This window comes from Corvus moneduloides, chromosome 16, assembly GCF_009650955.1.
Source record: "Corvus moneduloides isolate bCorMon1 chromosome 16, bCorMon1.pri, whole genome shotgun sequence".
NCBI lineage: Eukaryota > Metazoa > Chordata > Aves > Passeriformes > Corvidae > Corvus > Corvus moneduloides.
This window is the reverse complement of record NC_045491.1, coordinates 9,393,590-9,413,345: the sequence shown is the minus strand read 5'-3', so window position 1 is coordinate 9,413,345 and position 19,756 is coordinate 9,393,590. Positions and strand designations below refer to the sequence as shown.

The 19,756-nt window shown below is 52.2% G+C and overlaps 3 protein-coding genes across 11 annotated transcripts in view; 1 reads left to right on the top strand and 2 right to left on the bottom strand.

Annotated features, from left to right (window-relative positions):
* The window catches only part of LOC116451858 (delphilin-like), a 35,095-nt gene extending 34,149 nt beyond the window's left edge, over positions 1–946 (bottom strand). The window contains 1 exon segment of the mRNA XM_032125750.1: positions 572–946. Within this exon segment, the coding sequence (XP_031981641.1) occupies positions 572–587 (16 nt within the window). The 5' untranslated portion in view covers positions 588–946.
* A 134-nt stretch (positions 947–1,080) lies between these two features.
* ZDHHC4 (zinc finger DHHC-type palmitoyltransferase 4) lies at positions 1,081–10,421 on the top strand. 6 transcript variants are annotated; one of them, XM_032125768.1, is made up of 7 exons: positions 1,081–1,167; positions 4,122–4,252; positions 6,617–6,690; positions 7,828–8,006; positions 8,089–8,214; positions 8,980–9,224; positions 9,679–10,421. In XM_032125768.1, exons 2-7 carry the CDS (start codon positions 4,130–4,132, stop codon positions 9,958–9,960), a joined length of 1,029 nt encoding a protein of 342 aa, XP_031981659.1. In that variant the 5' UTR covers positions 1,081–1,167; positions 4,122–4,129; the 3' UTR covers positions 9,961–10,421. The 6 variants fall into 6 exon arrangements, with proteins under 6 accessions (XP_031981659.1, XP_031981657.1, XP_031981662.1 ...); XM_032125766.1 differs by lacking the exon at positions 1,081–1,167 and adding an exon at positions 3,204–3,225; XM_032125771.1 differs by lacking the exon at positions 1,081–1,167 and adding an exon at positions 3,275–3,362.
* A 50-nt stretch (positions 10,422–10,471) lies between these two features.
* E4F1 (E4F transcription factor 1) lies at positions 10,472–19,548 on the bottom strand. Of its 4 annotated transcripts, none has more exons than XM_032125756.1 (14): positions 19,245–19,548; positions 18,695–18,834; positions 18,471–18,567; positions 17,619–17,824; positions 17,289–17,409; positions 16,864–17,016; positions 16,217–16,383; positions 15,493–15,720; positions 15,092–15,197; positions 14,291–14,508; positions 13,250–13,448; positions 12,543–12,703; positions 11,733–11,795; positions 10,472–11,565 (listed from the first exon to the last, which is right to left on the bottom strand). In XM_032125756.1, exons 1-14 carry the CDS (start codon positions 19,378–19,380, stop codon positions 11,218–11,220), a joined length of 2,343 nt encoding a protein of 780 aa, XP_031981647.1. In that variant the 5' UTR covers positions 19,381–19,548; the 3' UTR covers positions 10,472–11,217. The 4 variants fall into 4 exon arrangements, with proteins under 4 accessions (XP_031981647.1, XP_031981645.1, XP_031981646.1 ...); XM_032125754.1 differs by lacking the exon at positions 19,245–19,548 and adding an exon at positions 18,930–19,137; XM_032125755.1 differs by lacking the exon at positions 19,245–19,548 and adding an exon at positions 18,930–19,137 and having other exon boundaries at positions 15,493–15,717.
* Between the last annotated feature and the right edge of the window lie 208 nt (positions 19,549–19,756).

The following is a 19,756-nucleotide window of genomic DNA, read 5'->3' as shown; positions in this document are numbered from 1 at the left end:
TTTGCCCAAGGTAAACCCGACCAGCTGATGTGCACAGTGCACTCAGATGCCCTTTCCATGCTGTGCTGTCCAGATGACCCCGCTGTGGTCCCTTCCAACCCTCCCATTCCGTGATTCTGTGATGTGTAAGTGCCTGCATTGTCCATTGACACTCACTAAAATAACTCGTGTGGTTTTCCTCTGCGTTTGGTCTCAGCTGTCAGTGAAGATGCTTTTTACCCCCATGTTTACTCCCTCTGTGTCACTGAACACACATTAAGCACTTACAAAAATGAAACTCGGACGATTTTACCTGGGCAAATTATCTTACAGAGACTACAAGGACTCAGAGGGGAAGAGCTGAGGGTGAAGCACGGGACAAGCCTGGCAGCAGCGGGATGAAACCCATCTGCGACCAAACCCCATCCCCGGGGCTGCTGAGTACAAGTTCTGACAGCTTCAGCAAGAGCCCAGTAAACACTGGAATGGTCCCAGTGCTGCTGCTCTGGGCTGTGCTCCAGGGGAAAGCCCGGCAGATCAGCGGGGAGCTGCACCCCCTTCCACCTCTCCACCCCTCGGCTCGAGCACTTACAGAAGTCCGCAGCCATCCAGGCGAGCCGGAGGCTCTCACCGGCGGCAGGTTTGTCCCACCAAGGGCTCGAAGCTTTCTTGACTCTCCTCCCATCACCCCCCGAAGCGCTTCCCGTGTACCCGCAGGGCTCCTGGGAGCATCTTCCCGGCTCCCCCGTCCTCGCTGCAGCCCCGGGGTTGGGGGGACGGTGCGGGGGTGGATGAAAAGGCTGCCGTGGGACAGAGCGGGCAGCGGGTGGCTGCCTCTTCCCGGCCTTCTTACGGGAGCCCTGCGCCCTTCCAGCTGCTCCAGCTCAGCGCCAGACACGCACTCAGGTCTTTCTGGCTTTTTCGTTTCCTAATTAACTTTATTTCCATCGCACAAAGGAGCGCGGGCAGACTAATTGCCGTGCTCGTCCTGGCTGAGCCTGGTGCTGACCTGAGCCTGCAGATCTGGGGGGAATTAGGAGCTGGAAGGAGGGAAAACAGATTAGTGCCCGTGGAGGGAAATCCTTTACCCACAGGGCAAATCTGAAGCGACAGCGCCGTGCAGAGCAGCGGGGACAGCGCTGGGGGGGACCTGGGCGTGCCGGGACCTCGCTGGCCCCGCCGGCAAAGGTGAGCGGGACACCGAGATTTTGGGAGTGCAACCAACGCGTGGTTTGCTGCAGGGATTTGGGGGTCGGGGACTTCGGGGCTCACCGGGAGAGCTGTCCCCAGCCAGGCTGCGCCGTGCGGGACAGCGGGGGGTCCTCGCAGGGAGGAGTAGCCGAGTGTTTGGCCACAGAGCCCCCCGCGCTGGCACCGACTGTCCCTTAAGCTGCTATTTCTGATTTTCTCCTCGGCTTCCTCGGCACTGAGGGATCCCAGGGCTTAGCACGCTAAGAGGTTTTAGGGAATTACGCGTCCTGCTGCGGCACCAGCAGGAGGGGCGTCTGCATCTCTTCATGGACTACGCGGTGATCCGGCCTCCCCTCGGCTCCGGCACGGGCCGTGCTGCCGGCAGCGATGGACGGGGTGGGAAACAACCTCCCCGGAAACCCTGGGACAGCTGGCAAGGGGTTGGGCACAGCCTGAGGAAGGAGAGCTGTGGGGACCTGCTCTGCACAGCCGGAGAGTGAGCACGACATGGTGGAGGGTCTGCTGCAGGGGACTGCTGCAGGGGATTGAAACCCACTTCTTCCTCTTCCTCCTCCCCCTCTGCCTGTCCTCTCCAGCTCCTTTCTGGCAGGTTCTCCTGCACAAATCTCCTTCTGAGCAGCAATCCCCAAGCATCTGTCCTCCCGTGCTGACACTGACACAAACACCTCCTACAAACCTCATGCATCTCTGTCACTATTCCCTGCCCAAACAGTCAAAACTGCAATTAATCCCCTTTTTTTTGTTCAGTCAGTGAGGTAATTGCTTTGTTTTCCTCCATTTTTAAGTGATTTGAGCACTTTAAACACTGACAGCAAATTTTAATCCTTGCAATAACTGAGTTCTGGGATCCCAAGTGAATTGAGGTGGTTTCCACAAAGACCTTCCACCAGACTTTGACCAGATCAGACTTTTTTGACTGATTTTCACAGCACTTGGACTGAATGAGCTTCATCCCTCTCAGTCTCAGCCTCTGTCCAGGTATTTGCTGGCTGGTTGTCCTTGAGGACAGCCTGTAAGGGCACCAAGAGTGGACGAACTCCTCGGCAGTGTCGCTGCTGGTCCCAGTGTGGTGGCACTCGCTGCAGCTCCTGTCCTGGCTGTGCCCAGGGACCGTGGCACACAGATCCTGCCTGGTCTCCCACAAATAAACCACCTCGTGCCCACCCCAGCCCCTTCTGTGCTGCCAGACTTGCCAGGTGACATTCAGTGACCCAAGCCAAGCTATTTTTATACCTGCAGAAATTTTGCTGTCTCAGTAGGATGGGGGAAAGTGGCTTTTTCCATCCATCCTCCATCAGGAGCCAAGTGTCTCGGGCTGCACTCCAGGACAGCTGTGCCCCAGGAATATTTTGGCTGCATTTCTCCCTCTCATATCCTGTTTGGTGCATTTGAGGCCCAAGTGGGTGCACTGGACTTACCAAGGGAAAAAAGAGACTTCCTGAAACTCAACCTCCTCTCCTGCCTCCCACCAAGACGATTCATCTCCTCTTGGTGCCAAAGCCCCTGGAGCACCCCTGGAACGCTTACCTGTGCTGTCCAACCTCCAGCCAGCGGCACAAGGGGACCCAGAGCTGGGAAAACCATCCCAGCAGTTTGGGAGCCTTTGGATCGGTGACGCGGCGGCCGCGACCGGACGAGTTTCTCTGGCAAATTCCAGGCAGGCACCGTAACCCAATCGGCCCTCGGCGGGAGCGCCGGGCGGTTTCAGTTGTCAGACCCCACGGAGGGACGGGCACAGCGCTGGATGCTGCGTGTTCCCACCTCATCCCGGCCCCAGGAGAGATTCAGCAGCTGCGGGAGCGAACCCCCCTCACCTGGGACAGGGTGGGATGAGGAGGATCCGGGTTGCAAGGGAATATAGTGCTCAGAGCTCTGAGAAGGCACAAGGGTTTTGCTTTAGCGACTCCGCCAAAAGCCACAAAACTGAGGGAATTTTTGGCGATTCCTAAGGAATGACACAGGATGGGCCAGGGCAGTCGGCGGCGATGCTCTGGGAAGACGGAAGCAGCACATCAGCCGCACAGGGCTCACACGGTAACGAGCGGCCCGGGACTGCGAGAACGCGACAGCTCCGGGATTTATAGACTGATTTCACTGATGTTTTTACGGCTTTATCTCTCCTCAGCCGCCGCGGCGCGGGGGCTATGGTGGTGCCCCGGCTCCTGGCGGAGGTGAGCCCCGGTTCCCCGCCGGGTCTGGGGCTCGGCCGGGCCGCCCGGGGCCGCCGGGGCGCCGGAGGGCGCTGGAAGCGCCGGGAACGCCGGAGCGGCGGCGCTTCCGCAGGGCCGCGGCAGCTCCGGGCCCTGTCCCCCGGTGACCCCCGTGTCCCCCGGGGCTGGAGCGTGTCCAGGGAAGGGAACGGAGCTGGGGAAGGGGCTGGAGCACCAGGAGCGGCTGAGGGAGCTGGGAAAGGGGCTCAGCCGAGAGCAAAGGAGGCTCAGGGGGGACCTTGTGGCTCTGCACAAGTCCCTGACAGGAGGGGGCAGCCGGGGGGGGAGTTGGGCTCTGCTCCCAAGGGATGGGAAAAGGGGAAATGGCCTCAGGCTGTGCCGGGGAGGGTCAGGATGGACATCAGGAGGGATTTCTCCATGGAAAGGGTGGTCAGGCCTTGGCAGGGGCTGCCCAGGGAGGTCTGGAGTCCCCATCCCTGGAGGTGTCCAAGGAATGTCTGGATGTGGCGCTCGGTGCTCTGGGCTGGTGATGAGGTGGGCATTGGGCACAGCTTGGACTCCATGGGCTTAGAGGTCTTTTCTAGCCTAAAGGATTCTGTGTTTCTGCCTTGGCCCTCACAGGATTGAGGTCACTGTTGTATGTATTTCTGGGTGCTGCTGGAGGGGCCCGGGGGGCTCTGCCTGGGCTTAGGGAATCCCAGGCCCTGCTGCAGGGACCTGGCACGCAGGGGTCTAACAGCTGCTTCTGTTACATTCCAGGGCTTGGGATGGACTTCCTGACACTCTTCCTGGTTTACCTGTGCTTTGTGCTCGCTGTCACTGCTCTGCTCTGCCTCTGCTCAGGAAGGAAGGAGAGTTTCCTCACAAGGAGTGTCGACAGGGCAAGCCAGGTAAAGCACTGGGCTTCCAGGTAAAGAATGAACTTTCAGGGGAATGATCATCTCCCATTCTGATAATCTGCCCTCCTCTGTTGTGCTAAAATTAGTGCAACTGCTATATTTTTTCTCAAAAAAAAAAAAAAGCCAGTGTGTGTGTTTACTACTAATCTAATGCATCCTTTTAATGTATGCTCTCTAGGAAGTGGGATAGGAAGTAGAAATACACTTCCTCTGAGATGATTAAATCCTGCCCAAGCAGGTAATAAAAACCATTTGGGTCTCCCAGCTCCCATTCCTGCCTGTGCCTGTCTGGGGTGAGGATGGAGCTTCTCACAGTGCCAGAAGCACCTTGTCCAGTGACACCACAACACTTCAGCTTTGAGAAATTAAATAAGAATCAGGCCCCAGGAATTTGCAGTTTCGTGGTATTGGCTGCTGACATTGAGAGGAAAAAGGTGGGGGAGGTTTGAGGATTAAAATAGGGAGAGAATTATGAGTGGTGGCAGATATTTTAGGGGAAGCTCTTTAATGTGTGTACTAATGCCGCAGGCTCTTGTTTGCTAAGAAAGAGGGAGGAATGAAGAGCTTTAAAAGAGGATTAAAAATTGGCATTTTTTTGTTAAAATGGGATATTGGAAAAGTACCAGTTCATTTTTCTGTCTGTTGGGCTGTGTCTGAATGAAAAGGGAAAAAAAGCTGTAATATTCCTGGAAGGTAAAGGATGAGAGAATTATCACTTAAATTGTAAATTGTATTTAATGCTGTTCACAGGAGTTCAGACAGACTTTTTTTATTACTGGTATTGTACTTCCTTTTGGTTTATAGACACACTGTGCAGAGAAATTGATTTTTTTCCCCCCATATCTTAATAGCTGCTGCTATGAAGTGTTTAAACAGCAGCAATTAAATTACTGCTGTGGTATGAAGCCACTGTCTGGAGAAATCTAATCAATACTTGTGCCTGGGAAATAAATACGTGTGAATATAATCAATATTTTACCTGGGATATAAATACAGGCAATGCTAAGTGAAAGGTCACAGTACAAGATAAATATGAACCAATACAATACAAACCCCACAATATCAGAAAGGTCTGAAGCTCTTAGAGAGTGTCCAAAGGAGGGACACGAGGGTGATAAAGGAGGGACACGAGGGTGGTGAAGGGCCTGGAGGGGCCGTGGAGGAGCAGCTGAGGGTGCTTGGCATAAGCCTGCAGTGTGTTTAAGTTTTCTGCAGGTTCTTTTCTGCTGGGTTGTGTTTCCTCTTGCAGCACACTTGAAAAAAACACTTATCCCTCGAACTGCCGAGCTGAGATGTACCAGTTCACACAAAAATATTTAGCATCTTCTCAGCTCCACATATGCTTTTTGCCTCCTGGTCTTTCACATCTGAGGCAAGAAGCTCTCACTGCATATTTTCTTTCCATGCCAGCTAGAAATAGGCTCAGCTGCTCTAATTCCTGAGCCATGTTGCTATAGAGATCTGTCAGCTCAGAGCAGCCGAGTCAGACAATTCCACAGGCACATCTCTGGCTGAGGGATTCACTCAATGAACACAGGCAGGTTCCTTCTTCAGCACGTCAAGCTGTGCTGGAAAGGGCAATTAGACGTGGAGCCATCGGGCTGGATCAGAGCTGTAGCTGGAGAAACTGGATTTTTTGGGGGTTGTTTGGCTTGTGGAATTTTTTCTCTCTTTTCTGGAGGCCACAGGCCTTATCTCCCCCCTTTGCTTATCTCCCCCCTTTGCTTATCTCCCCTTGATCTGTCAGATGGGCTGATGGAGCATATTGTAGCTGGGGAATTGCTCAGTTTTATCCCCTGCTTAACCCATCCCCACCCTACACCCACCCTAAGCTCCTTAGAACTTTCACACATTAACCCAGATATGTTTGCTTGGGCCTGGGGTGCTCCCAGGAATATGGAATCTCACTCCCATGTGGAAAACCCCAGCAGCATTCCTGCCTCTCTTCTTTCTTAATGGAAAGGGTGGTCAGGGATTGGAACTGCCCAGGGAGGTTTAGAGTCCCCATCCTTGGAGGTGTCCAAGGAAGGACTGGACAAGGCACCCAGTGCTCTGGGCTGGGGACAAGGTGGGGAGTTGGCACACAGGTTGGAAATGAGAATCTTGGAGGGCTTGTCCAAGCTTAGTGATTCCAGGATTCTGTGATTCTCTGTGTTTTGGTTGGACTGGAGGATCTCAAAGGTCTCTTCCCCCCTTTATTCTGTGGTGAGAAGCTCAGATGCCCCTGAAAAGGAGCCTCCTCTATGGTGCTGTGGCTGTGCAGATCCAGAACTGAGGGATGAGGGACTTGTATTAGATCTGAACTTGCCCCAAGGCAGCAGTGATGGTCAGGTAACAGAGCTTCATTTCCCTCAGGTGTTGTCACTGATGATCCCCACCCAGCTCCAGAGAGTGACACACAGGACACTGCACAGGCTCTTCCACACAAGGTATTGCATTTTTATGCCTTTGACATTATTTTTTACTCCTATTTCTGGTTACTGTTGGGATCTCCTGCCACCATGAGAGCTCTCAGTATTACCCTTGGATATTCTCTCTCTATTTGAGATGCCTGTCAGGGATTACAGATTCCCTTTGATGTTTGCCACGCTGTTGTCTCTCCCTTCCTTGGTCATTGTTTAGAAGGTGGAACCCTGAAATGTTTGAACATATTGAGAAATAAAGATAATGTGGCTCAGTAACAGATGTTGGTCACACTGGTGGGATCCTGCATCCCCACAGGAATTACCACAGTCTCTCTGGCAGTTGCAGATGGAGTCAGACAGACTCTCAGTCTCCATCCTCTCTCTCAAATCCCATTAGTCTCAGTCCAGCAGCCTGGATGTCCAGGTGGCTGAGGGGGAAGCCGCACAGCTGCCAGTGTGCGGTCTGCTGGATTCAGGTGGATTTTGTAGTGTCTGTAAACTCTGGTGCCTCAGGAATGATTTAAATACCTTTTCTCTGGGGACAGAAGCTCAGTGTGACAGTGACTTCAGGGCTGTGAATCTACAGCTGTGCTGTGAGTGCTGTGGTCGTTTTGTGCCTGTTCTGCTGATCCTGTGCTCTAACACAGCCTGAGACAGAGAGGTGACACTGTCACATGTGCTGGGGGCACTGGGACCCTCCACACGCTCCGGAACTGGTGTTCGCCACTGCCCACCTCCTGCCACACCTATTTTCTAACAGCTGGTTATATTATTGCAGAGTTTTTAAGATTATTTTGGGGGATTTTTTTTGCTTTCAGAGTAGCAAATGTCTTCTGGCAGAATGTTTTGTGGCCTATTGCTGTGGCATATTTTGTCAGCAGCGAGTGATTATAAGACTTTGTACTGACAGGGAAAAAAAATCCAAAGGATATGTGAATAAAGCAGGGAATTTAGCTGACATATTTAAAGGAGTGTATGTGGGAAGAAGAGAAGGAGAAGCCAGTGGATGGAGAAGACACTATTAATATGCAATCCAAGCTGGCCTGAAAACCTAAAAGAGGTGTCCCCTTGCATTTGGAAAGTCTTTGATCACCTCTGAGTGTACTTGACCTGTTAATCAGGATGCTGAGTATTAAATAGACTGTCCCCTTTCCTTTCCAGGAGCTGTTTGTTTGTGGTCCTGCACGTAGCCCTGCAGGCTGCAGTGTTTGGGGAATACACCTGGGAAGTGTTTGTGTACTGCTGGGAGCTGCAGTTCCACATCCTCCTCCTCCTCCTGCCCTACCTGCTGCTGGCTGGGAATGTGGGCTGCTTCCTGCTCTGCTCCCGGGCCAATCCTGGTAAGATCATGCTCGTGCTCTTTGAAAACAGAAAAAATGCTACAAATCCCATTTTTAGTTGTTTTTCTTGTCTCTTTCACAGGTATAGTAACAAAATCCAATGCTGCATCACTGGTTAAGGTTTATGCCTATGATGGGGTGTTGTTTCAGAGAGGCCTTGTGTGTCCCACGTGCACCGTGGAGAAGCCAGCCAGGTCCAAGCACTGCAGTAAGGATCTGAAATTCCTTGATAAGCATGAAAATAACACTTTCCCAAAGGAATTCTCCTCCAGGAGCTGCAGTCCCAACTACAGCTGTTCTGTTACCAGCTCAGTGCTCATAGGGCTGTGTTTGTTTTCCTGGGGTCCCAGGTAACAGCTGCATTTGCCCATCTGTGGAGCTGGTTGGGTGCTGTTTCTTCTCACAGAAATTACCAGTTCTGAGGGATAATTTAGGGTCAAGAACAGCCAAGCTTGTGAGCAGCTGGAATTTAAAAGAGAAATTATTACCTGTCAAGACCTGGGTTCAGGATTTTGTGTTTCATAGAGTCACAGAGTTCTGGAATGGTTTGGGCTGGGAGGGATCTTTAAAGTCCATCTTGTTTCACCCCCTGCCAGGGGCAGGGACACCTTCCACTATCACAGATTGCTCCAAGCCCTGTCCAGCCTGACCTGGAACACTGCCAGGGATGAGAAGTCCACCACCTCTTTTTATCATCTAAAATAAAGGTGGGAGCTACAATCTCTACCTTTCAGGTGCTTTGCCAGGCAGTACTGTTAGAGAAACCAAGTCTTGGAGCTGCAGTTTTGGTGAATAAAAGAGATGGGATACATTGTTTTTCTTAAGATACACAACCAAAATTAATTTATTTGCTTGAAAAGCTGCCAGCTAAACCCTGACTGTAACTCCCACATATTTTCATCTTAAAAACCACGTAAAAATCAAACTGCTTACTTAAAAATGAAGTGCCAACACACTCGTTTTGCCCCTCGAGGTGTCTGCAGGACGTGTGTGCATCGCTTTGACCACCACTGTGTGTGGGTCAACAACTGCATCGGCGCCTCCAACGCCGGCGTTTTCCTGCTGTACCTGCTCTCCCTGACAGCCACAGCCGGAGCCGTGGCTGCTGTCACGGCTGCATTCCTCATCCAGGTGCTGCTGCTCTCCAACATCATGCACGGCACCTACCTGGATGCCCAGGGACAGGAGCACGCCGTGGAGATTCCCTTCCTCATTCAGGTCAGTTCATGCTGTAACATGTTGTGTCTCACACTTTGCTGGCAGGAATGTTGTCCTGTTCCCCCAGCATGGGGACAGACTGCAGGGTTTTGGGACAGACTGCAGGTTTTTAGCTGGTTTACACATGTAACTAGATTTAGAAAACTGCCACTGCAGAATACTTTAAAACTGGGGGATTTTTCTCACAGTATTTCCCATCCTTCATATTCCTGTCTCCAGGATCAGTCACTCAGCAGATCTGATTTAGAGAGAAGGAATTTACATTCCAATCACCAGCTGATGTAGTTTAGGAAACAGCTGAGAGTCCCTGAGGTATCTTAGTGGAGATGTTAAACAGGACCCACCACCCTGGAATGTGGATACAGTTCCATGTGCACACACGGATGTGCATTCCAGCTGTACTCATGGGATTCAACCCTCCCATTTTTTAACTTATTTTTCTCTTTTTCTGCAGCATCTTTTCTTGACTTTCCCTAGGATTGTCTTCATGCTGGGGTTTGTCATCCTGCTCACTCTTGTCCTGGGTGGATATTGCTGCTTCAGTCTGTATTTGGCCCTCACCAACCAAACCACCAATGAATGGTGCAAATCCCGAAGATTGAGGGGTTCCCATCTCCCACAGCAGCCTCATGACAGACCCCTCATCTACAAAAACATTTATTCTAAAGGGATCTGGAGGAATTTAAGGGAAATCTTTAACCCTCCTACAGTGTTGGAAAGGAAGAAGAAAACATGAAGATATTATTGTTTCTCTGGGCATTTTTAAATGTTTTCTACAACTTTAGTTCAGCAGTGGCCTTGGCTGCCCCAGACAGATTTTGGAACAAGATTACTGCAGAATTCACATATTGGTGCCTCAGCAGAGCATCATTTGAGCTCCCCCACTCAGCAAGACTCAAGGCCAGCTCAGCCCTGGCCCCTGGCTACAGGGATTTGGTCCATCTTCCCAAAGTGAGTCTTTCTCACTGGGCAAGGCTAACACAGAGCTCCTGTGAATTTGAGGAAGCAGCATCTTTTTGTGAGTCCCTTTCTTTGGGAAACAATTGACTCATTACTGTTAACAATGACTACAACAGGCTGTGTGTGTTTAGCTGAAATTATTTCTGGCAGGATCTTACCTGCAGAAACCATGTCCTACTGCAGCTTTGTGGCATTAATTTCAGGAAGGAAATTAAAAGTGTTCCTGTTCTCCTCTCCTTCCAGAAATTCTTCAGTTTGAGTACAATAGAAGAGAAATTGGGAAAAAATATCGTAGGAACTTTAAATTATTTTATTTTTAAAAATGTATTTATTTACATGCCGAATCTGTACAATATGCAATTAAAAATCATATATGGTTTAAAAAAACCAAATTCCTATACAATATGGCTTTCCAGCCCCCAGGCTGGCTCTCAGAGCAGCCTGGCTGGCATTGCAGGGCACAATAATGCATTCACAGACCAGTACATAAGGCTACTTGTCCAGGATATCAAAGAAAAGAGAAATACTGCAGTACCATGCCTTGGGAGGCCTGAAGGAGTGAGGTTAAAGGCATGAGAGTGGTTCAGTGGTGCTCAACACACACCACAACTCCTTAGGTTTGGTTTTCTCAACTTGTTTTAAATGCATATATTTAAATAATCTCTCATGAGACCCCCACATCTTTGCTACACTTTCTGAATCCTTTTAAAAACCAGACCACTGCTGTCCCGTAGGCAGAGGGAACTGATGCCCAAAGGATCTTCCTTAATTCGAGGCTGCTGTACAGAATACTGAGTGCCACTTGTGACCTGTCAGTCTCCTCAGTGCCACCAGGCCAAGGGTTTCATTCCTGGTATTGGTTTTAGCCTGAGAACACCTCGGGCCTGTCCTATCCTGTTTTAGGCCTGCGCTATCCCATTTTGGGCGTGTACCATCCCGTGAAGCCACTTCCCTCCAGAACACTCCCCCCCTTTGCTCTCTGACCAGCCCCAGTGCCTGGAGGAGCCAGGCAGTTCTGCAGCTGCGCCATCCCTCACACGATCACCGTCTGCACCTCCACCTCGCCCTCCTGCGCGGCGGCGATCACGAACTCCCCCGCGTGCTCCATGATCTCGATGTCCTCGGACGCCACCATGGTGACGGTGGCCTCCTGCGTGGCCAGGCCGCCGTCGGTGGCCAGCACGGCGCCGTCGCCGATGGCCGAGGCCAGGGTCATGGCCACCTGCTCGGTGAGGCTCTCGGGCGTGGCGATGGTGATGGTGTCGGCGGTGTCGGTGGCCGCAGCGCCCTCGGCCACGGTGACGTTCTGCACGATGATCTGGTGGCCGGAGTTGGCCTGGTTCACGATCTGCTGCACCACCTTCATGATGTGGCTGTCGACCTGCGAGGGGAGAGGGGTTGCACTGATGGTTGGTGCATTTACTGGGAGAATTAACAGCGATTATCACTGCAGAGATGCCTGACAACCACGGGGCAGTGACAGGAGCAGCTCTGCATTCCAGGCTGCTCCAGCTGTTCACCCCTCGTGTCACTGAAGGACTGCTTTACCTCATGTCTTGTTCCCTCTATTATTTCAGTAGCTTCGCTGGTCTCCATGTCTTCAGTAGAAGTCTGAAAAACAAAATAAGATAATTCCCTTTTTAGGTCATATAAAAAGATTTTTATCACCAAGATATAATTCACTAACATCTTACTGTTCCCCCACATGCAGTAGCTACTCCAAAGACAACTCCTTGACATTCCCTCCCCATCCCTTTATCAGGAACTACTTAAAATTAATGCACAATGTTCACAAATAACTGAAAGAGAATGTCCTCCCTCAGCAGGATTTGGCCAAGCAGCAGATTTTTCTCCTACTGGAGAGAAACTACCACAGCACTCAATTACTGAGCTGTGTTACCCCACTTGGATGAGAACTGTCTCTGTGTGATGGAGGGGATAAAGTGAAATACAGAATTCATTGCTTTTGGCAGCCTTTGTTAGAAACAACAGAGATTGTCTGGGACAAAGTAAGATAAATAGAAATGGAAGAAAATACTAGGGAAAGCTGAAGCAAGGTTGTGAGGACCTAAAACGTGGTGTGGTCAAAAATTCTCAGGCTCAGCCTCCTGCTGAGCCACTGTCAGTCTTCCCTTCTCCTTTTCCTGCCCACACACGGCACTCTGGGAGGGTGGGGAAGCTCCAAGTGCTTTCCTTCCAAACAAGGCTAATCCTACTGACTCCTGGGGCCATGCAGGCAGCACAGAGCCTGCTTTACCTTCTCCCAAAAGGCTGGAGCAGGAACATGAACAACTGCAGCTTTTCCTGACCAAATCCTGTGCTAAATTCCCAATGAGCAGGCTGGCTGCCCTTTCTCACCTCGATGATGTATTCCTGAGTGTCTGCCACCACCGAGGAGAACTCCACCAGCACCGTGTGTGGATCTTCTGAAAGCACCGTGGCTGCTAAGTTGTCAGCAGACTGGCTTTCCTCAGACACTATCACTTCTTCCACCTCTTTCATAGCAAGGAGGCAGCCACCTGGATGGAATTCCAGAAAAACATCCTTTTTTGTGAGCATCTCCAACAGCAGCAGCACTAGCAAGGGGATGCCATGGACAAGTGACCAGTGTCACATGAGAGGTTCTTGGCCCACCAGGACAGGCCAAGGAACAGCCCAGAAGAGCCCATGTGACACCAGACAACTGAGCCTAGAGCAGAGCAGCTGCTTTTTTACGTCACCAATCTTCTGCTGATACATTTCAGTATCTCTCTCTTTTTTTTCCTCTCATATGAAACTTTTTTTTTCCTCCAGTAAATTTGTATTATTCCTTTGGAATAACACCATCAGCACTACCTGAAGCGGAAATCCCTGCTTAGGAGCTAAAGGAGCAGCAAATCCAGTGCAACTAATCCCACCAAACCAGATTTTTGGTGAGGACTTTACTCAAGGCATTTTCCTCACAGAACATCCCCACTTCCACGCAGGTCATTAGATCCACCCTCCCCACCATTCCCACCCAGCCCAAGGGCAGCCTGTCCAAACCCAACCCCAGAGCAGCCTCTCCCCAGGGCAGCCCTGCTTACCTTTGGTTTTGAGGTGCCTGTTGAGGGTGCCGTGCTCGGCAAAGCCGCGCCCGCACTTGTAGCACTTGAAGGGCTTCTCTCCGGTGTGGTGGCGGATGTGGCGCACCAGGGAGCCCTTCTCCCGGAACCCCCGGCTGCAGAACTGGCACACGTAGGGCTTGTCCTCCAGGTGGGTACGGAAATGCACCTGCTGGGCGTTCTGCACGCACAGGGAGGCAAGGGAAGGGCTCAGAAAGGACACGGCAAACTCATGGATGCAGGGTTTAACTTCCAGGGTGGAACTCAACATCTCTTAGAGGACACAAGGGTTTGATTTTCTTGGGTGGTGGTTTAGGAATGGTACTCTCCAAGTCAGTGCTTCCACTGGGACTCTCCAAACCATGAGCCACTCGCTTGCTCCCCCTCTCCCTCTCCCCCTCCCCTTGCAGTGGGCTGGAGAGGAGAACTGGAGGCACAAAAGGTGAAGATCATGGACTGAGATAAGAACAATTTACCAGAAACAGAAATAAGAAAACAAACAACAGTACTGATGACAGAGGATACAAGAGAGAGGTGAGCAATTCACCTGCCCTGATAATAGACAGAAGGAACTCCTTTCCCCCGCACCAGAATGTTCTGGCCGTGCTCCCTCCTGGCTACTACAAAAACTAACCCAGTCCTGGCCAGAACCAAGACACTATTATTACATATTTGTTCCACACATTAAGGAACAGTTAGTTCAGAAATGTGATGGTTTTACAAAGACTGTCTTTCTTTTGCCCACTAAACCAAAATGTCTTTCTGCAGCTTCAGATCACAGAATCACTGAATGGTTTAGGTTGGAAAGAACCTTAAGGAACATCTTGTTCCACCCCTTGCCATGGGCAGGGACGCCTTCCACTATCCCAGGTTGCTCCAAGCCCCATCCAACCTGACCTTGGACACTTCCAGGGATGGGACAGCCAGAGTTCTCTGGGCATCCCATAAGAGGCAGGCAAGCTGACACTTGCTCTTTGAGGAGCAAAGCCAGGCCAATGTGGAGGTTTTGTGAGGGGGGCCCACCTTTGTCTTGTAGCGCTTGCCGCACTTGGGGCAGGCGTAGGGTCGCTCGTCCGAGTGCACCCTGCGGTGCCCCTTCACGTGGGCAATGGTCTTGTAGAGCTTCCCGCACTCCCCGCAGCGGAACCGCCGCTCGTTGACGTGCACCTCCTGGTGCTTCTTCAGCAGGTAGCCCTTGGTGAACTCCTTGCCACACTCCTCACACTTGAAAGGTTTGTACTCTAGAGGGACAGAGAGAAAGCGTGTGGTTGATCCAGGGCAACCCGCAGCATCTGGTACAGGTGTAACTGAATTCTTACAAAAAATCAACCTGGAGAAGGAGAGGAATTGTATTGTCAACCACATGTGTGGGCTTTCACAGAACCCCAAAATAGCTGGGGTTGGAAGGGACTTTTGGAGCTCATCCAGTCCAACCCCTGCCCAGGCAGGGTCACCTGGAGCAGGTGACACAGGAACATGTCCAGGTGGGTTTGGGATGTCTCCAGAGAGGGAGACTCCACACCCTCCCTGGGCAGCTGTTCCAGTGTTCTGCCACCATCATGGAAAGAGGTTCTTATGCTGAGGTGGAACTTGCTGTGTTTTAGTTTCTGGCCATTGCTCCTTTTCCTGTCATTGAACAGAGTCTGGCACTATCCTCTGACAGCCCTGGGAGAGATTTGTATGGATTGACGGGATCCCCCTCAGCCTTCTCTTCTCCAGACTGACCAGGCCCAGCTCCCGCAGTCTCTCCTCATCAGAGGAGCTGTACATGGCTGAGGTCACTGAGCCACAGCTCATCAGACAACAGCCCCAGCAGTACTTTACCTGTGTGACTCTTGCTGTGTGTTTCCAGGGCAGCAGCTTCACTGAAGGCTTCATTACAGTGAGAGCAAACGTAACGTTTGTACCCGTTGGTTCTTTCTGCAGGTGTCTGTTGGAGAGAAAATGAGAATACCGCTTTTCTTTTTTGTACTGGTGTGTCCAGTTAGGATTGCTACCCAAATTCCCAATTAAGCACTCCAGCTTTGACAGGAAAGAGATCTCTGTGATGGAAAGGGACAGCATGTGTGTGAAGTAACATTTCCCTTAAATCACACCTGCACAATCTAAAACCTGACACAAAGCCACAGGCACAGCAGAGACACGTGAGGACAAGAGTGCTGCCCACAACCAAATACAGACAAGGAAGGTTAAAAAGTTAATCTGTTGATGGAATACAAACATACAGACTCTGCTTGTTCCAGTTTAACACACTGCTCCCCACATGGCTCCTCTTCTACTTCCACCCCTTTGTTTTCCAGCTCTTCTGGAGCAGCTGCCACAGGTTCATCTGGCTTCTGCACCTCCTCCACAGCCACTCTCTCGATGACAATTCCCGAATTCCTCATGGCCTGCCTCAGCAGGTTCTCACTGTTCACTTCCCCCTCGCACGGCAGCTCCTCGGGATGTGACTGCTGAAGGAACAAAGAGGAAGTTTGGCACAGCAAATCCACAGTTTTCTTACAGCAACACTGCTGCGAGGGTCACTCTCTCTGGGGTGTCCAATGCTGTGCCACGGGTTTGAAAGATCAACCAGGGAACTGGGCTGAGGAGGAAGATGAGGTGGATCTGTACTGACAATCCAAGGGATGACAAGCCTCTGCCCCTACCACAGTCTTACAGCAGGGAATGGTCAACAAAAACATCCCCTCATTTTATATGATGTGGTGGTGAAGCCCCAGCCCCTGTAAGCTACACACAGTGCTCAGCTCAGCAGCAGAAAGAGGTGAGCAATTCGACTTCCCTGGGGCCCAGGAAAGAGCAGAGCACCTGCCCACATGGAAAACAACCAAAAGAACCACTTCATTCCACACTCAGATTTACTGTCAGCACCCAAGACACTTTTGCTCATGAGGTGAAATGTTCTTTGCGTGAAACACACGAAGGATGTTTGAGACAAACCACACTCACATCTGGCTCCAGGGGTTTTGCATCCACCACAGGAAGTTCCTGCATCTGGACATGGACTTCATGGAGCACGTTGCCTTTTGCATCTGTCACAAGGTGGATGACAGGGGAGGCTTCGATGGATTCGCTCGCTATCGAGGACACCGTGTCTGTGTTGGAGCTGCAGGATCCTGCAAGGGATGAACCACGTGGGGAAATGCACCCCTCAGCAACTCCCTGTGCCCTAAAAAAATCTGCCTTAGAGCATGAGGGGCCTGTTAAAGCCACCTTTGTACCAGATTCTCAAACATAATCTTGAGTTCACATCCGGCTTCAAGGTAATAGCTTTGCTCTATAAATTACTTTTTTCTGGTGTAAAAAATATAACCTCAATACCACAGAAATACTTTTTTATCATAAATGAGAATCATGGAATGGTTTGGATTGGAAGGGATCTTACAGGTCATCCAGTTCCACCCCCTGCCGTGGGCAGGGACAACTTCCACTATCCCAGGCTGCTCCAAGCCCCGTCCAACCTGGCCTTGGGCACTGCCAGGGATGGGGCAGCCACAGCTTCTCTGGGCAACCTGTGCCAGAAGGAATTTATATTCCAAGTGCTGTGAGTGTTCGGCTTTATCAGACACGAGGCAGGTCCTGACAGCATCACTGACCTGATGGTAGATCATCTTTGTTGACAACTATTTCTTTGGTCATGTTGAAGCGAATTTTTTCAGTGCAAGGTGTCAGAGATTTAAGGTGTCGAGTCAAAGCTCCTGATTCCCGGAAGCTTTTCCCACATTTCTTGCATTTGTAAGGTCTTTCATCTGGAAATGACAAGAATCAAAGCAGCTATATTAAAGCCAGCAGTGCCAGGATCTGCTCTGTGTGACAAGCTGAAGAACATGTTCAGCTTTCTACAGCACACATGTGCGCCTATCCAGAATCTTTCCCTGCCTCCCAGCACCCCAAATGCTGGGGAGCTCAATGGTCTCAGCTCAGCGAAACATGGAAAGCAGCAAGGAATTCCACTGCAAGGCAAATGGATAACCACAGACAGCTCCAGTAACAAGAAACTGTTATTTTGGAGAACTCTTACCAGTGTGCCGCCGATGGTGTCGGATCAGAGACCCCTTTGTCCTAAAGGAAGTTCCACAGAGTTTACACTCATAGTCCTTCCTGCTGCTGTGAGTGATCATGTGAGCTTTGAGGATGCTGGCCTAGGGAAAGAATTTCCTTTAAGAGACATGCTAAACAGTTTAAAGATTTTGGATTTCTGTAAAGAACAACAAGGCTCCTTGTGAAAGCAGAACTTCCCTCTGGGAAGTGTGGCAGGTAGTAAAGCACACTGTTCCCAAGTTTTGAGATCTCCTAGTTTACAGTCAGCCTAAATACCTCCCTAACCCACATCAGCAGAGGGGATACTCACAGTTTTAAATGTCTTCTGGCACAGCTCACACACGTATCGCCCTTCCTTGTTCACCTGCAGCTTCACCTTGATCAGCTCAGTGGAAATGTCCTGCTCCTGCTCCTCGGGGCTGCCCTGCTCCTCACTGACCTCCCCGTCCATGTGGCCATTTGGGTTCTCAAACACATGATCTCCTGCTACAATGACCTCCTTGATGTGCCCACTGCCTGGGAAAAGGTGGGGAGACAGTTGGGTTCTTTACAGGACAGAGCTTTACCCAACAAACCATCTACTGTTTCAGCATTTTGTGCAGACAGAAGGAGAAAAGGTATTTTAAACCTGCAACTCAAGTCTTTGCAACCTTCTCATTATGGCAGCATAAAATGGGCACTTCCAGAATAGAGTTTAACATCTAATTTGTATTAATTAGTTGTATTAATTAAGCTGAAAGAGGGTAGATTTAGAAGAGATATTATGAAAGGATTGTTCCTTGTGAGGGTGGGAAGGGCCTGGCACAGGGTGCCCAGAGAAGCTGTGGCTGCCCCTGGATCCCTGGAAGTGTCCAAGGCCAGGTTGGACGGGGCTTGGAGCAATCTGGGAATAGTGGAAGGTGTCCCTGCCCAGGGCAGAGGGTGGCACTGGTTGGGCTTTAAGGTCCCTCCCAACCCAAACCACTCCATGACTATTCCATGATCCTGATGTGGGGAGGATTGCAGGGCTGGCCCAGGGCTGCCTCCCAGAGCGCTGCAGGAACACCCAGCCCTAAATCCCAATGACACAGAGATGTCACGCACCCAACCACAACCCAAAGCCACCAGAAGAGGACAGGTACCAAACCCCCCAGGGGTGTCAAGGCAGCACCTCAGAGCTCACCTACGATGGCCGAGGCGTTGCTGATCTCCTCTGCTATGGAAGATGCTTCAACAACAATGTGAGCAACAGTTATGGACTCCTCGACCGCAGGAACCACCTGCTGGCACAGAGCACGTTCAGCAAGCAGGTTCTGCTTATCTAAACACACTGCTCCCTCCCCTCCAACCCAACAGACCGTTGCATCCTAATCATTTCCAGCCCCGGCTCGGAGAAGCCGCTGTCACCTTTTGTCCTTCTTGGCCGAGGAGCCCGGCGAGCGCGTCGGGAGGGCGCTGGCAGCCCTTCTGCAGCTTGTGCTGCACGAACTCCTCCAGGGAGCTGAACTCCGACTGGCAGCGCCCGCACTTGTGCACGTCATCCTCGTCTGCGGGGGAAAACTCCGTCAGCGGGGCCAGGGCACCACGGGATCCCAGGATGGGGTCAGGGTGGAAGGGACCACGGTGGAGAACGTATTTCCACCTCCCTGCTCCAGCAGGGCCACCCCAGAGCACACGGCACAGGATCGTGTCCAGGCGGGCTGGAGCAGCTCCAGCGAGGGAGACTCCACAGCCTCTGCCGGCAACGTGATACACCCAGCACCGCCGCTCTGCCCGGCCCGCTGAGCTGCCGGGGAGTGCTGGAGCGGAGCGGGGCGATCCCGGGCGAGGCACATGGAGACCCCGCCGCCTCCCGCCCCACTGACAGCACCGGCCCGGCCCCCTCACCCGCCGGGCCCCTCGGGCCGCGCCGCCCCCAGGCCTGGCAGTGCCGGTCGGGGCCCTGTGAGGGCGGTACCTTGCTCGCCGAAGGGCGGCGGGAGGCCGATGAGGGCAGCGGAGGGCGCGGGGGGCCCGGAGCCCGCGGCCGCCGCGCCCCGGCCCGGCCCGGCCGCTTCTGCCGTAAGCGCCGCCGGCCCCGCGCCCGTTGCCATCGCGGCCCCCGTGTCGCAACGCGCCGCAAGATGGCGGCTTTACGGCCGTGTCGTCATAACAACGGGACGGGGCTCGGCGAGGAACGCGCCCGCCGCGCGGGGGTTCCGGACGCCGGTGGGCGGTGTCGGAGCACGGTCCCTCGGCTCCCCCCGGTCACCCCTGAGCCCCGAGCCCCGGCGGAGCGGAGCCTGAGCAGTTACCGACGAGTCACCGCAGCACTGCCTAACGCGTTACCTAACGAGCCCCGGGGCGCCCCAGCCAATAGCAGCGCGCGGGGGGCGGGCCCGCGGGCGGGGCGGCCAATGAGAGCGCAGCGAGCCGGGCGCCATCGGCGGCGACGTGCGGGAGGCCGGGAGGGGACACCGGGCGCCCGCT